Here is an 18,180-nt window from a genome sequence, read left to right on the forward strand (position 1 = left end):
GCTACTGGATGTTCAGGTATCATCCTAACACCAAGTGCACACATTACATTTATTTTCCATCACATTCTGTGAAAGAGTTGCTGTATTTTCTAAGAAATCTTTGTATCACAAGTGGCAGTAACAGGCTAATACATCAAATCTAACCCTCCATTACTTCAACTTTTGGGTCAGAGACTTAGGCATCTCCCAATGAGGTTGTACTATGAAAATTGTCAGTATGTCAGATGTATTTTTCTCAGGAATTCATAGTCATGAGATACAGCAGTTGGGGCTAAATTACCCCTCTATTTAGAGTCCATTACTGTACGAATTGTTTGAGGGAAAAGGGAAGAAAAGGAGGCGTGCCAGATCTCCCAAATTCATATAATGGCTATGGAAATCCATTCCCCTGAGGGCTACCTGGCCTGGGGCTGCTGCAGCAAAGAGAAGGTTTTTTTTATTATTAAAAGTTTCCTGATTGTCACATGGTTTGTCAAGCCCCCGTTGCAGAGAGTTTTTTTTCTATGCACTCATTTCCTACAGAAGCCTTTAGGATGACTGATGGAGTTTCATTCTGAGAATTTTAAATTCTGAATAAATTTTAACAGATTGACAAGCACTCAGTTCTGCATCATTTGTTCATCAAACAAAGTTCTCAGGTTAGCCACATGACATGTAACATACACAAGATTTTTTTTTTTTTTTTTTGTTATTTCTCTGACAGGACAATACACAATACTAATGTTTATAAGCAAAATGAACCCATGTACTATCCTACTTCATACAAATGCTACATAGCTTTCCTCAGACTTCTGTAAGGAACTGTGAATTGAAATTGCAGTCCTCTAAAGTGCTGTATACCAGATGTAATGGAAAAGGTATTAAACATGTGACAATGAACAAAACTAGTACATACCAAGACTTCTTTTACTAGGGTCAAGGAATTCCAAGGAAAATGTTTGTCCAAACCCTGGGACTTTGACATCCACTCCATCTGGAGGCTCTGTGATCTTACTTGTTCGATTGTATATTAACCTGGGGGGAAAGAAAAAACATAATATGAGACGTACCATCTTACTACCTAGCAGTGCTCTTCAGTATTTTTAAAGTGGGGACCACTTTGGCAAAAAAACCTTCAATGTGAGAGCCACATGGGGTGGGGCTGAGGGGTTCGGAGTGTGGGAGGTGGCCCAGGGTAGGGCAGAGGGTGCAGTTTGGGAGTGTGGTCTCTGGCTGGGGGTGAGGGCTCTAGGGTGGAGCTGGGGATGACGGGTTTGGGAAGGGGCTCAGGCAGAGGGTTGGGATGCAGGGGTGAGGGCTGCAGGGTGGGGCCAGGGATGAGAGATTTAGGGTGCAGGAGGGAGCTCAGGGCTGGGGGTGCAGGCTCTGGGGTGGGGCCAGGGATGAGGAGTTTGGGGTGCAGGCAGGCTGCCCCAGGGCTGGGGCCAGAGGACTCCCCACTAGGTCTCTCCCTGCCTGCAGGCAGCACGGGAGCTCCAGGGCTGAGGGAGAGGCCCACAGCAGTCCTGCAAGCCCCAACTTGATCCCCTCACCAGTTCCCGCCCACCCCTACCTCTCTCCTCTCCAGGTCCCTGCTGAGTGGCCCTTTAGAGCTGTTTCATGGCTATTTATAGCCTGCTGTGTGGCACAGCTTAGAGGGGACTTAGGGAGCAGCACTCTCAGCCGGGGGCCTTGCAGCCAAGAACACTGACTTAGTAGCTCTCACCTAAGACGGGACTTATGTTTGCTGAATACAATAAAAAGGATTAAGAGGTACTACCTACATGGAGCAGCACAAAGCCAGACACTACTACAAGGGCACTTCAATATACAAGTGGTAACACACAGTGCAAACAAAGTTTTTTCTACTCTTCTACTTCGTTTCTGAAAATAAGAGTATAGAGCTCTATCTTCAGTCTGTAGAAACTGGGTGTATGGTAAAGCGAGCAGACTTCAGTCCCAGGGAGACAGTATGAAATGCCTTGTATAGTTTGGGGATGTGTCAGTCTGCGTCTGGCAAGAAGCTAGAGAAACTCGTTATGAATGTAAGAAGATAATGCAATAGTAGACAATAGAGCACTAAAAGGAAACTTCAGCATAGGTCCCCTTAATAGAAGTAAGCTAATCAGGTCTAACTAGGAATAGCTGTCCAGCTGGAAGGAGTATTTGAAAAGCCATAACCAGCAGTAAAGCAAAGGCCTCTTGGGAAACAAAAATTACAAGGACGGACAGACATTAAGTATTTTGTAGCTCCTGTTCAGGTTCCATTTTTTTTACCCCCACAACAACCAGTCTAACTGTTTTACTTGATACTTCAAGTTTGTAAGCCAAACATTTGTTTGTCTCTACAATAAGTGAAATAATTAAGCTATTTTGAGTAATCTGGCAGAGAACAAATGCTCAGAACAATTAACTGTAAAACTGATCTTAGGTAATGCAAACCTAGATTTCAGTTAGATTTCTGTCGGCCCAGGGCCCCCAGAAAAGGGAATTGTTGTGAGTATCCATGCTTCTCTATTACGCTGTTCTATTTGCTAGATTTCTCTCTGGTCATTCATCAAATAGTAATTAAATAGCTTCCAAAAGGCCACTTAAGAGTACACTTACACTACAAATATAACCTTGTTGGGTGACCTGGTTATAATATTTGTCCTTTGACATAGTATAAGTGCAGTGCAGATGAGTCCTTAACTGTGTTGGAGAACCAGTCTAAAGTCTGAGACCAAGGAAGCCATTAACATAGTTAGGTGCCCTGTTTACTTTACAAAATAGAACTGGACTTTACCCAAGCTGTCATCAGATCTGCTTCAAAATATTTATTTACAGCATGCGGTGCCTTCTAGGCAACAGCATTAAAAAAAGCCATCTCTAAGGACATGTCTATGCAGGGACACTCAAGAAAGTCAGAGACTATCAGCTCTGGAGCGATTTTAGTCTGCATCCTGCAAGATGGGCAGGTTACCAGACAGAGTTCTAGCCTGTACCTCAAGTCAGGTCAGCTAATCTAGATTAAAAGCACCAAACTTGGTTAGAGCAGTGGCTTTCAAACTGCGGGTCGCAACCTCATACTGGGTTGTGGAATGTAAGGCACTGGGTCACGGCGGCTCTAGTCAGCAACGCCAACCAGGCCATTAAAAGTCCCATCTGTTGTGCTGCCTGGCTAAGGCAGGCTAGTCCCTACCTGTTCCGGCACCGTGCTGTGCCCCTGAAGCAGTCAGCAGCAGATCCGGCTCCTAGACGGAGGGGGTGGGGGGAAGTGCTGGCCATGGGGCTCCACACGCTGCCCTCGGCCTGAGCCCTGGCTGTGCACTCACATTAGACAGGAACTGGCCAATGGGAGCTGGGGGGTGTTTGCCTGTGAACAAGAGCTGCACGGAGCTGCTTGTGTGCCTCAGCCTAGGAGCCAGTCCTGCTGGCCACTTCCAGGGCACAGTGTGGTCCGCGGTGCCAGCACAGGCAGGAAGCTTGCCATAGCACCCCTGCTGCGCTGCTGACGGGGAGCCACCCAAGGTAAGCCCATTTCCCAATCCCCTACCCCAGCCCTGAGCTCCCCCCAAACCGCTCGTCGCCAGCCCCACCCCAGAGCCTGTACCCCCAGCCCAAAGCCCTGACCACCTCCACGCACCCCAATCCCCTGCCCCAGCCCTGAGCCCCCCCAGAGAGCCCCCTCCTGCACCCCAAACCCCTCATCCCCAGCCCCACCCCACAGCCCTTATCCCTGCACCCGAACCCTCTGCCCAGCCCTGAGCCCCTCCCACACCTCAAACCTCTCATCCCCAGCTCCATTGGGTAGTGGGCATCAACAATTTTCTTCAACTGGGTCACCAGAAAAAAACTTTGAAAACCACTGGGTTAGAGGATTGTAATGGGGAAGGAAGGGGGAAGGGGGTTAAACACTCATGTAAGAGCTCAGTGAACTCTGTAGTGAAAAGACACCCTCAGATTGTGTACATTAGACTATTTTTTTACCTCGAAGGTACTTAACACATTTGTAAAGACTACTGTGCACTCCCCACCTGCAGGAATCATCCTTTGAAGGTAAAAAAAAAAAAAGAGAGAGTCCAGTGTGGATAAGCCCTAAGGGGGACCATTTTTGTGTTCAAAAGGTGTTTATGTATCCACTACAAGGGAATAGGGCCGTCAAAACATACATTTTACATTCAAAAGAAAAGTATTTAGTGTTGGGCTATTTTTAACTAAAAGGGATATTGTAAAATATTGGATCCTGCCTCCCCCGGTGGGCAGGAAGGGGCAAGATTAGTTTGTTGGAGATACTTTCAGATCCTCATTTAGGGGCTCCAAGTGACTACGGCCAAAAACATCTTTTTCATCTGGCCAATTTCTCCAGTGTAGATGTTAGCCTTTATGACTTCCATACTGGAGTACTGCAATGTACTCTACCTAGGACTATCAAGTGAATATAAATGCCTACCTACTTCATAGCATTAGCCACAGAGAGGAAAACAATTTTCAAATGAATAATAGCTTTCTGTCTATCAATTTCCACATGCAATAGAAGGTGCTGACATCAATCCAGAAATTCCAGTATGGTTTGGGTTGTGACTGGCCTATCCCTACATTGCTGCTAAGGCAGTTGCGGTGCTCTAAGATCTCCTAGATTTGAACATTTGGACCTGGAGACTGGACACTCCCTGAAAACCCTTCAGCTCTAGAATTTGCTTCCCCTAGATACAACGTAGACATTCAGGATATGGTGTAAGATGTCTTGTTTTCAGAGGCTTCTGCCTGAGGTGGAGAAGAGGAGTGAGAAAAATTATGCCGAGCTGCTTTAAAGTTCCATTTAAAATATCATAGTAGATTCATTTCATTAGCATAGGAACATTTTTGAAAGTCAAGTGGCTAAAATGTGAGCTTGTAACAATGTTAAAATGCCGTCCCCAACTTCAGCAATCTATCTGCCAACCCAGGGAACCACATTATGGATTTTTGCCAAATCCAGCACCTTTTGAGTTCAGCACGTAGACAACAGCTAGAAATGTACTAGCGCAGTATTTTTATAGTACTGCACTATACAAGAAGTTAACATCTGCCAGCTGGGGATTTTGATTTGCTAAATAATTCTGTACACCTAGCAGCAATCAGAAGTTTAATGAGGGAAGACACTAATGCCACATACAGATTTTTAAAACTAAAAAATATTCTAATGAAGCAGATTTGGTATTTTAATTACTAGTGGTAGGTTTCTTTTTCAAGAACCTTCATTGAAAATTCATGTTGAATTCCTGAGACCCTATGGGGCAGTAGAGTTATGCCACTTTTTAGAACAAAGGCACTTAAAGAAGACTTTTCTTGATATGCAACCTGAAGATCCCTCAGTTTTATCCCATTATCCTACCTAAGGCTTCCCTCCCCTCACATACCACCCAAACAGCTAGTGAAAAATCTTCTTGCTACTCATAAATTTGAAGAAAGATTTTTAGATTGCATATATTTATGTAAGGTGTTTGCACCTGATGGGAAGGGTGCAGGAAAAATCTGAAGAACTCCATACTTCTCTTGATAGGGCTGTGGTCCTACCTGATATTGTCTATCCAGCAGTCAATGATGACAGGCAGAAGCAATTCTAAGTTCAGCCAGAGCGTAAAGTAACTGTCTGTCTTCTTGGAGCAAAGGTAGTGCACCACTGTGGGTTTGTCCAATTTGGCTTCCAACTGGTTACCCAAATCCCCTGGGACTGCAAGAAACATAAAAAAGCAGAAATATACTAATACCAAACTACAAGTCAAAACCTGTTATTGAATTAGTGATTACATATGCTGTTTTCCATGCTACTCTACCACTGTATGACTGCAGTTATATTACAGCATCAGCAAAGATACTTGCTAGATTTTGTAAATGTATGAAAGGCGTTATTATAGGAAGACAAGGCTGGTGCGGAGAAGCTAAATGAATTCTTTGCATCAATTTTGACTGCAGAGGATGTGAGGGAGATTCCCAAACCTGAGCCATTCTTTTTAAGTGACAAATCTGAAGAACTGTCCCAGACTGAGGTGTAAGTAGAGGTTTTTGAATAAATTGATAAACAGTAAGAAGCCACCAGGACCCGATGGTATTCACCCACGAGTTCTGAAGAAACTCGAATATGAAATTGCAGAACTACTAACTGTGATGTGTAAATCAGACTCCGTACCAGATGACTGGAGGATAGCTAATGCGAGAGTGATTTTTTAAAAAGGCTCCAGAGGCAATCCAGGGAATTACAGGCCAGTAAACCTAACTTCTGTATCAGTCAAATTGGTTGAAACAATAGGAAAGAACAGAATTCTCACACACACAGATGAACACACAACGCTGGGGCTTTTGTAAAGGCAAAGCATGCCTCACCAACCTATTAGAATTCTTGGGGCGGGGGGAGGGGAGCTATCTTAAAACATGAGTATCACATGTTAATTAAAAATTAAATTAAAAATTAATCAGATTGTATCAAAGACTTATCAAAAACCTCTGTGTCCCGTACAGAGTAATCCAACAGCTTTTGGAAGACAGAATTTTTTCCTTCAGAATATTACAACACTGACTGGTTGCATAATTCCTTATTTAACATTTTCACCACTACCCACAGAAAAATGAATTTGGATCTATTTTTCTTTTACTTCATTATTGGAGCTTTATTTTCATTACTTTGTATCTGTTGGCATAACAGACTCATTTCACATAACTTAGTTGGGTTGTAGTTTACTAATGTGCACATATATTCTTGTGTCCTTTGCATCCAGGTTTTAGAACTGATGTTATAGTCTTGACACTGTTATTGTATCTATCCCTAGTCAGCATGCAAATGGTCTGATATTTTTACCTTTTCTGCAATTTATTATTCTCTCCAACACAAAAAACTGACAAATGCAAACGAATGCTGACAGCCATAAGTGCCAAGACTTGCACAGAGAAGACTAAAAACATGTAAGATATTGAGCAACTCAAACAAAAATGCTCTGACAGACTCAACTCAGGCAGCATTACACTGTTACTTTCCCACATGTCTTACGCTGCAAGAGAGGTTATTTGCTCTCTTGGAGAATCCAGGCCACCTACCCAGCGATATTTTAAATGTATTGAATTTGCCTTTTTTTGTTTGAGACGTAACAGTACATGTGCTGCACCAATGCAAGTTCCTACTAGACTCAATTCATTCCACTTTGACACTTGTCAGATTCACCGCTATTCTAATTCTGACTGGCCATATGGCTGTCTAAAGCACTTCAGGTAAAAGAAAAAAATTAATCAGATTTTGGTCTGGAATAGATTACGTCAGACAAATCAAGAACCAATATGGATTAACTTCCACATATACAACAATTTAAAAGACTTCTATAGAGAAAGTTGTGGCAAAGACAAATAATATTCTGACTCCAAAGGCAGTAGTAGGTTTGCTCAACAGTTATTAAGCTTTTTGACTCAAAAAACAAACATTCTGGAATTTCCCTTCTACGGTCTTCCCAATCCACTTTCTATTCCCCCTCCTACCATCATTTCACTATTGCATGAGAAAGCCAGGGCCACATGTAAAAATGCATGTGCATTTACTGTGACTGAAACTGAGTGTTCGCAAGTGTAAGTGGGTTTTGCAGATTACCAGCTAGTGGTCTAACAGTCCATTCAGCATGTGTGCAGCTGTACACTTTTCAGCATGTACACCTGGCATCTTGAGGCTTTTAAATGCAGGTCTGCAGAGTTTACAGTTTGATTTTCACCACACAAAACTAACTCTAATCAATCAAAACATAGGGCACTACAAATAGTAAAATCCTATTATCCAAAAAATAGTAATTGTGTGCTGCCAATTTTCCTCCAAAGGCTAACAGGTGGTACAACAACCAACACAATTTTTACACAATATTCTTCCCACATATTCCTTTCCAAGAAGTCACACCTCTAAAATAATAAAACTGTACAAGATTTTGCACGTATACACATACTTTTTCCTACTTTTGGAAAACACTTGGAAATAATTGATTTCCCAATCACTGCAGACGAACAGGGAACCATGTATAGCCAAGTGAAGACAGCCATATTGTCTGTTTAAAACAAACTTATAATAAAAGCAAGGTCATGCACAGCTCCTCTGCAATAAATTGGCATAACTTGCCTGAAGGCTTCTGAAATCAGCCTCTGAACATAAGTTTCCACAAACAGCAGCAAAAATTAGACTGAACAGGATACATAGCTTCCAATCAACAAGGCAGACCCAGAACTTCAATTATAAGAGCAAATAAAAGTTCTGGCACCGTCTCTAGTCAGTAAACAGCTTCATATCTATTTCTTGACTTCTGCATCTTTGGGTTGGACATTTTAAGGAATGAGGCTTTGAAATAGGGAAAACAGCCACGGTTCAGCTATTTGTATTGAACCTTAGGGCATGCTAGTTTATAGCATTACTCTATTTTTCCTCCATCAGTTGAGCCTTCTAAGAAGCTCACTCTGCTAAAGTGGTAGACTGGAGCAGCACTCTGAACATGCAAGCCACTTGTTTTACTTGCTTGTAAAGTGCTCAGAGAGACTGATGACCCAGAAGTAACTGATGAGAGAGAAAAAGAGCTCCTATTTTAAACTGGCCTACTGAGAGCAGACCACTGTCAATTGCTGATGCCAGCAATCTCTTACTAGGGTATGGAGAAAGTTAAACTCTCACCTCCTCCTCTTCCCCACCCCGCAGTTCTTTTCTGTGGAAATTTTGGGGTACATATATGGTTTAAAACAGACTCCTAAAGGTCTCTCTTAAAGTCACCAGCAATAAAGAACTTCAGTTGGGTATGCAAGAGAGTGAACAATCTATTCCCCTAGCCCAGCGGTTCTCAACCCATGGCCCGCATGCAGCACAATTAGCACCCAGCTGCAACCCAACTGTGTGCTGAAAAAAATTCAAAACTTGCTGCTTTGATCTGAAAGGGGACAGAGCTGGCTGAGGGGGAGACAGGGTCTGGAAACCTGCTGGAGAGCTACCAGCAGGGGGCTGTTGAGTGACGCAGCGGGTCGGGGGCAGTAGAGTGGGTCTCTGGGCAGGTTTGTGGGTAGTTGGACACTGGGAACTAGGGGTTTGTGGGGGTGCTGCAGCACCCTCAGGTTTTAGGCTGCCCGAGTCAGGGTCTGGGTCCTGGCTTTCCAGCTCCACGCCCAGGGCTCCGCTCCTTGCCCCACTCTGTGGAGGGGTTCACTTGGCATAGGGGAGGGTGCTGTGGTTCTCAACCTGCAGTCCATGTAACACATTAATAGGTTGAGAACCACTGCCCTGGCCTATTCTGTAAAGAAGGTGTAGGGAGAGGGAAGAAAAGAATTTGGACCTGCTGTCTCAAATGTTTTACTCTGTATTTCTCTATCAACCACCCCATCTCTCATTAGACCTCTGATAAACAACTTCATTTAGAGTGTGTGTGTGTAAGCACAGTAGCAGGTCAGAATTTATTTTAGGTCATTTAAAAAAACTAATGTAGTGGAAAGTGTAGCCATCTTCAGTAGGAGGGCCTTGTAGCACCGCATCACATTCTTGAAAAATTATAAAAGTTCAAAAAGTATTGAAGTTCAAACTCAGAACCCCATAAACTGCTGTTTACGTCTCTGCTTACAGAACTAACTGGCCACAAGTTATTCCAAATAATCTTGTGCCTTTTTTGGCTGCTGCACCAAAGCTCTTAACTAGAAAGAAGCACAAAAACATAACTATATTTAGGTTACAGAGTAGCAGCCGTGTTAGTCTGTATTCGCAAAAAGAAAAGGAGTACTTGTGGCAACTTACAGCTCACGAAAGCTGATGCTCAAATAAATTTGTTAGTCTCTAAGGTGCCACAAGTCCTCCTTTTCTTTTTATATTTAGGTTAGTTACTCATGGCTGATCAGTTTCAGTGGCTGGCCTACCAAATGCTTCACAAGATGATATTGTCCTCTTTTCCAGTGTAAAACAAAATAGACAGGTAACTGACACTTATTCTCACCCAGGGAATCATTGTTTCTAAACAGCAGCTAAACAATCACACTTCTGCGCAGATTAGGAAGGGTCACAATTCAGAGGATGAAGAAACAAGTTAGACATTTAATTACTAGCTTCATTATGTTAATGTAAGTTTACAGAAGTTTCACTTGTGACTACAAAAGAGAATATACCCTTACTACAAAAACCTAACTAGGGGTGTTAGGAGGAGGTTAGTTCTATTTCCTGAGGATTGTACCAGGCATGTGGCAAGTGAGGTGAGACGCTTGCTGGAAAAAGGGAGCGAAGGAACAGATTAGAATAGAGACATAGTCAAGACAAGTTATTAATTTTTAAAATGCTGGCTGACAACTCACCTGATTATCTCTTCTCTCCCACCTGCCAAATACACGTTCAGCAATTGAATCTATGCTAGATTCTTCTCACAAAAGAAAGAACGAGGAGTACTTGTGGCACCTTAGAGACTAAAATTTATTTGAGCATAAGCTTTCGTGGACTAAAGCCCATTTCATCAGACATCTGATGAAGTGGGCTTTAGCCCACGAAAGCTTATGCTCAAATAAATTTGTTAGTCTAAGGTGCCACAAGTACTCCTCGTTCTTTCTGCTGATATATACTAACATGGCTACCACTCTGAAACCTGTCACAAAAGAAACAAGATCTTATAAATTAAGGAAAATTCCTTTACCATGCTTGAGGAATCTGTATAACTGTTTCATAAGTAACAGCATTACAGTCCCATGGACAACATCTGTTTATCACATGATTGTTACCCAATCTCATTTACTTCCTTTGTGGCTGGAGTCTGATTTGGATCAGTGGTTATTACACTGTCAGCTTTACCCTGAAGAAGCTTGGACTGGAATGTAAGTAAAGCTTATTACCAAGATTCAGTGTTATAAAGGGAACAAGGAAGAAGTGGGGTAGATGAGGAAAAAAGCTTCATCCTAATCTTCACAAACATGGCTCACAGCAAATTGCTTTGCTTGCACTTAATTTCATGAGTTTAGAAAATTACAGCAACTGATGCTAAACTTTTCCCACTACCACACATTTATACCATCCTAGCCAAGTGTCCAGACATCTACTTAAAAGCTGTAACAGTATCTGCATAGCAATACAATGCATTGGGCGGCAGCTAAGTTACTATCTAAACTAATGTACAACATACTTTTTTTGGAATGTCTCTGCAGCAAGGGAATATTAATAATTCTGAACAGCAGCATTTTAAACACATCAACTAATCTGTGTAAATCAAAACAGGCCTTGACATCTATGGCAAGCCAATAAAAACTCTTCCCAGCTTTTTTCTCTGGAAATCATTTTTTGTTAATAGCATCATCATCATTTGCATACTGAAAATGCAGAATGTATTCCTTACAGGGGCATGCATCAGTATCAAGAACAAATACACCCCTATTTAATACATTAGGTATGTTTTACCATTTCTATTCCAATTGACAGCAATGTGTGCATATGCACTGGGAAGTTTCAGGAGCAAACAAGCCTGACAACTGTTTTAAATGGAGTGAAACAATATTCAAACAATTACACTTACTGCAAGCTTTTTTTTTTAAAAAAAAAAAAAACACCTAATATTTACCCAAGAAACTTCTGCCTCTCGGTTTTTATTGCTTATTAACAGAGATGCAAGGACTTGTAACGCCTTTGCTGCTGCAAAAAGCAGCAATGATTTTTCTGGGCTGTGTGATGAAGTAGAATTCTTAATATTACTTTCTAACAACTGTGAAACCCACTCCCTTCTTTCAGGAACAAGTTTCAACTTGAATAAAAGTTTTGGGAAAGGGAGTCTTCCCTTGTTAACATGACTTGAATTGATTCAGGGTTTGAAAAAAATCTAACTGCCCACACGCCATTGACAAGTGGGAAGCTTGCTCTGGTAAACGAAGGGGTTTAGAAATCAACTTCAGTAGCATATACATTTTCATTTTAAGAAAAATTTCCAACCCATATGATTAAGACAGTCTAAGTGTGAACTGAGTGTGTCACCCCCATGCATCCTCTGCATTGGCCCCTAGCTAGTGGTTTAACCTTTTGGTTAGTAGGTCTGGTAAATTTTCAGTCACTGTTTTGAAATGCATAAAGGGAGGAGAAAAATGAAGGAGGGAGAAAATGTGCTTTACAGATGACCAGAATCACAGTCTCCTATTTAATTCTCCACTACTTAAGAAGAATCATTAAGCCCTAGAAAATATCACTACATATTAGGAAACATACAAAAGGACACCCCAGTTTTGGCATGTTCACAATACTGTAAACCAGAAGTGGGGAAGGTCAGATACAAAGTTAGGAGCAAATTTAAACTGCTAGTTATCTCACTATAATTCCCTGTGTAGACACTCTTTTCTGCTATGAAATTGCTTTTTGCCAGTTTACTTTATGCCACTTCAGAAGCAGCTTAAAATACACTGAAAAAAGCCCCTCTTATTCCCCTGGTGTAACTCCCCTATGGGGACACTCTTATTCCAGAATTAGAGTGTCCACCCAGGGAAGTATAACACCAGCAGTTTAACTGGAAAAATGTTCAATGTAGTCCAGTCCTATGTACAGTGAATTACACATGATAGTCAGTAGTTTTTACTTCCGAGATCATTCAACTATACTGCAAGTCTGCACATATGCATCTGAATAAGTTCAGTTAAGCACAGTAAAGCCTGGTCTAGGGCAGGATTTAAAGATGTGACATTAACAAGCATTAGCCCAAAAAAAAAAGTTTCAAAAGCCTAATATAGACAAGGCACACTGCCTTTAATACATACTAAACTAGTGAAGTTAAAGGCTAGGCTACCCAAAGGCAGTGTGCCTTGTCTGAGGTACATTTAAAGTGTGTTAAGTTTACATTTAAGAACATCACTCCTTAAGCCCTGGTCTACACAAGGCCTAACTCAGAGCAGCCCTGCAAACCAAGTGTTTATAATGACCGGTTTCAGAGTAACAGCCGTGTTAGTCTGTATTTGCAAAAAGAAAAGGAGTACTTGTGGCACCTTAGAGACTAACCAATTTATTTGAGCATAAATTGGTTAGTCTCTAAGGTGCCACAAGTACTCCTTTTCTTTTTGCAAGTGTTTATAGTAATACAGGTCACTTGCATGCAAGGCCATCCTACAAGTAGCCCAGTGCCCAAGCAGTGCTTGCTGCCTGACCAAAGTAGTAAAGAACAAGACACAACGGGAATTCACCAATACACTATTAATTAACCCTGGACTTTCTGAACTAACCCGACAGCCAGACAACCTTCCACCCCCCTCCGTACTGACCCCAGGCTTCATCTGCAGCCCTCCGCCCCACTGTTCCACCTCAACTGCCCCCCAGCCTCCCACCCCACCCTTCCTCCTCAGCCCCCAGCCTCCCACCCCCACTCCCCCCCAGCCTCCTGTACCCAATCCTGTCCCCAGCCTTCCACCCTCCCGCCCCCCACCCTTCCTCCTCAGCCCCCAGCCTCCCTCCCCACGGCCCCCCCAGCCTCTGTACCCAATCCTGTACCCAAGCTTCCACCCCCACCCCCCGCCCTTACTCAGCACGACGGGCGGCCCCGGGGATCTGGGGGAGGCGCTGCCCCGGCCCTGCTGGCGCGCCCGGGAGCCCGGGAGGCAGCTGCCGCCGGGGGAGAGCAGCAGCAGCAGGAGGAGGAGGAAGGGGGGGGCCCAAGCGCCGGCCCCATCTCCCCAGCTCATGCCGCAGCCGCCGAGAGCCAGCAGCAGCGACGGGAGGGCAGCTCGAGGACGTGCCCCTCCGCGCAGCCGGTGCCAGAGCCTACTGAGGCGGCGCGCGCCCGACGCGGCCAAGAAAACCGAACCACCCAGCCAATCAACGCCCCGAGCCCACCCAGCCAATCAGGCGCCTCTATCCCTTTGCCAGGCGCTACCCAGCGACCGCAGAGAGGCTGATTCACGCAGTTCCCCGCAAGAGAGGTCCAATCGCAGGCCGAGCCAAGCGCCAGCCGGCCCCGGGCTGCGAGCGCTGGGCGGGGCCCCAGACCATGGTCCTTTGGCTCCTAGACGGCTCCGTGTATGTGCCTGGTGTTTTATAGACACATAACAAGAAATGGCCCTTCCCTGAGCTATTTACACTCCAGGGCAGATGACACCAGCAATAAAGATACCCAACAGGGTGGGGAATATTTGGGAGTAGAGGAACCACCCCCACCCTCCTGCCCTGCACTCCCACAGCCACTGCAGTCATGACAGGGCCATTTACATTGTAAACTGCAAAACTCATCCGGTTATTCATTGCTATAGCCACCTCACAAGGTCTGTCGAGGTTCAGCAGACGCTGGGGTTCACACAGTGAGACTGCAGTGGATATTGAACATGGAAGAACAACAGTTAGGTTCGGAATAGCTCTGAAGGAGGTTCACCAAAAAAAAAAAAAAAACAACCCACCACACATGGAAGGAGACTTCATTGGCAAATCCTACCAGGAGGCTGGGTCTGACCTCAAAAACTATTTTCCAGGGTATCTCCCCACCCATGGAAAGAAGAGAGGGTGACAACATCTAACAAATTTAATGGAGGCTGATCCCAAAGGTTCATGGACATAGCCTGCTGAAACCATCACCTCAGTCTTCAGAGTTAACAAACACCAGTAAAACTGACTGTGACATCAGTGTATGTCCTGCAGAACAAGGATGTCAACTCTCTTCAGAGGTATTAATTCACAAACACAATCAGTCTTCTCTAAGGGATAATAGATTAACAGGCCTTTGAGTCCAAAGAACACCGAGTACACAGTGTCTCACCCTTTGTGCTGTGGACAGAGGTCTTCTCAGCCCAGGGAGTGGGTAGTGTGTGTACTTTTCTGGAACCAAAGGACTCATCTGCAGCCCAAATACAATTAACGGTTTGCGTCCCTAATAAGGCCCAGCTATTTGCCCATCTCTCCAGGAATGTCAGCTCCTTCTCTCACACAGGAAAGGGAAGATATTTTTCCTCCACAACAAGGAAGATCAGTGATTTCTTCCTCCCCTTGCTGGGGTACATATACCTCATCACAATCCTAAATAATATCCATTACTCCATTTTGTGAGTTCAGGACTATTCAGATTTATGGATCTTCCATTCCAGTTACACCCTGGGATACCAATAGAGTCGGTCCCTTATCTTCCTACTTGTCTTTATATGCAAATCATCCTTTTGGCTTTATATTAACAGGAATGACCACCATATAGTGATTGCAGCTGCCATTACCTCACTAGTAATAATAAGGAGCTTAGGGTATGTAATGTGACTTTCCTCAGCACCACAGTTGAATCGGTGCTCCATGGCCCTTAGAAGATAAACTCACGTGTTTTGTAACTGCCCAGTAACAAGTGCTTTTGGTTTCTGTTTTGTTTACATTTAAAGTTGATATTTGATAAAAGGTATCAGAGTAACAGCCGTGTTAGTCTGTATTCGCAAAAAGAAAAGGAGTACTTGTGGCACCTTAGAGACTAACCAATTTATTTGAGCATAAGCTTTCGTGAGCTACAGCTCACTTGGGAAGATGCATTGATGATGCTGACTTCATAAGTTAAAATCATGACTTTATGGTAAAGACTGATCTGCTGTTAAGAATAAAAACAAACATTTTCTTTTTGTTAAAAAAAAAAAAAAACACACAAGAGACCAACTCAGTTCTTATTCTCAATTAAGAATGGTTTGACAGCAGGGCATCTGCATATTAACTGACCAATACAACATACAACCATGTGACAGACTTAGCTAATCACCCTGCAAGGACAATTTAGGAAATACCACAACTGACTCCAGCCAATTTCAGACACCAGTTAAACACAAAGCAGCACAGTGAACATTATATAAGCCGCATGACTCCAGAATAAAGAACGAGGAGTACTTGTGGCACCTTAGAGACTAACAAATTTATTTGAGCATAAGCTTTTGTGGGCTAAAGCCCACTTCATCGGATACATGTAGTGGAAGATATAGATATACAGAGAACATGAAAAAATCAAAACTAGATACTCATAAAAAAACAACCTTCCACACAAACTTCCTCGTGACTGGACTTTACAAAAACTAGACAAGCCATTTACAACACACACTTTGCTTCTCTACAAAGGAAAAAGGACACGAAACTATCTAAACTATTACATGCCACAAGGGGCCACAACAGTGGTTCCCTTAACCCACCCAACAATATTGTTAATCTATCCAGCTATACTCTTAGCCCAGCAGAAGAATCTGTCCTATCTCGGGGCCTCTCCTTCTGCCCCGCCACCCCCACGAACATGATACAGTTCTGTGGTGACCTAGAATCCTACTTTTGACATCTCTGACTCAAGGAATATTTCCAACACACCTCTGAACAGCATACTAACACACAGAAACCTTCCTACCAACACTACAAAAAGAAGAAGGATTCTGCGTGGACTCCTCCTGAAGGTCGAAACAACAGGCTGGACTTCTACATAGAGTGCTTCCGCCGACGTGCACAGGCTGAAATTGTGGAAAAGCAGCATCACTTGCCCCAAAACCTCAGCCGTGCAGAACACAATGCCAATCACAAACATCATAATCAAAATGGCTGACAAAGGAGGTGCTGTCGTCATCATGAATAGGTCGGAAAATGAACGAGAGGCTGCTCAACAGCTCTCCAACATCACATTCTACAGGCCATTACCCTCTGATCCCACTGAGGGGTACCAAAAGAAACTACACCATTTACTCAAGAAACTCCCTGAAAAAGCACAAGAACAAATCTGCACAGACACACCCCTAGAACTCCGACCAGGGGCATTCTATCTGCTACCCAAGTTCCATAAACCTGGAAATCCTATACGCCCCATCATCTCAGGCATTGGCACCCTGACAGCAGGATTGTCTGATTATGTAGACTCTCTCCTCAGGTCCTACGCTATCCTATGCTAGACAGCACTCCTAGCTATCTTTGAGACACCACTGACTTCCTGAGGAAACTACAATCCATTGGTGATCTTCCAGAAAACACCATCCTGGCCACTATGGATGTAGAAGCCCTCTACACCAACATTCCACACAAAGATGGACTACAAGCCGTCAGGAATAGTATCCCTGATAATGTCACGGCAAACCTGGTGGCTGAACTTTGTGACTTTGTGCTCACCCACAACTATTTCACATTTGGGGACAATGTATACCTTCAAGTCAGCGGCACTGCTATGGGTACCTGCATCGTCCCACATTATGCCAACATTTTTATGGCTGACTTAGAACAACACTTCCTCAGCTCTTGTCCCCTAATGCCCCTACTCTACTTGCGCTACATTGATGACATCATCTGGACCCATGGAAAAGAAGCCCTTGAGGAATTCCACCATGATTTCAACAATTTCCATCACACCATCAGTCTCAGCCTGGACCAGTCCACACAAGAGATCCACTTCCTGGACACTACAGTGCTAATAAGCGATGGTCACATAAACACCATCCTATACTGGGAACCTAATGACTGCTATACTTACCTACATGTCTCCAGCTTTCATCCAGACCACATCACAAGATCCATTGTCTACAGCAAAGCTCTAAGATAGAACCGCATTTGCTCCAACCCCTCAGACAGAGACAAACACCTACAAGATCTCTATCAAGCATTCTTACAACTACAATACCCACCTGCTGAAATGAAGAAACAAATTGACAGAGCCAGAAGCGTACCCAGAAGTCACCTACTACAGGACAGGCCCAACAAAGAAAGTAACAGAACGCCACTAGTCGTCACCTTCAGCCCCCCAACTAAAACCTCTCCAGAGCATCATCAAGGATCTACAGCCTATCCTGAAGGACGATCCCTCACTCTCACAGATCTTGGGAGGCAGGCCAGTCCTCGCTTACAGACAGCCCCCCAACTTGAAGCAAATACTCACCATCAACCACACACCACACAACAAAAACACTAACCCAGGAACCTATCCTTGCAACAAAGCCCATTGCTAACTCTGTCCACATATCTATTCAGGGGACACCATCATAGGACCTAATCACATCAGCCATACCTTCAGAGGCTCGTTCACCTGCACATCTACCAATGTGATGTATGCCATCATGTGCCAGCAATGCCCCTCTGCCATGTACATTGGCCAAACTGGACAGTCTCTACGCAAAAGAATAAATGGACACAAATCAGACATCAAGAATTATAACATTCAAAAACTAGTTGGAGAACACTTCAACCTCCCTGGACACTCAATTACAGACCTAAAAGTCGCAATTATTCAACAACAAAAACTTCAAAAACAGACTCCAACAAGAAAAAGCAGAACT

The 18,180-nt window shown here is 43.6% G+C and overlaps 1 protein-coding gene across 1 annotated transcript in view; it reads right to left on the reverse strand.

Annotated features, from left to right (window-relative positions):
* PLA2G15 (phospholipase A2 group XV) overlaps positions 1-13,700 on the reverse strand; it is a 28,937-nt gene extending 15,237 nt beyond the window's left edge. The window contains exons 1-3 of the mRNA XM_074968582.1: positions 13,458-13,700; positions 5,518-5,674; positions 896-1,014 (exon numbers count right to left, since the gene is read on the reverse strand). Coding sequence (XP_074824683.1) covers positions 896-1,014; positions 5,518-5,674; positions 13,458-13,617 — 436 coding nt within the window. The 5' untranslated portion in view covers positions 13,618-13,700. The remainder of the gene's footprint in view (positions 1-895; positions 1,015-5,517; positions 5,675-13,457) is intronic.
* Between the last annotated feature and the right edge of the window lie 4,480 nt (positions 13,701-18,180).

This window comes from Natator depressus, chromosome 12, assembly GCF_965152275.1.
Source record: "Natator depressus isolate rNatDep1 chromosome 12, rNatDep2.hap1, whole genome shotgun sequence".
Taxonomy (NCBI): domain Eukaryota; kingdom Metazoa; phylum Chordata; order Testudines; family Cheloniidae; genus Natator; species Natator depressus.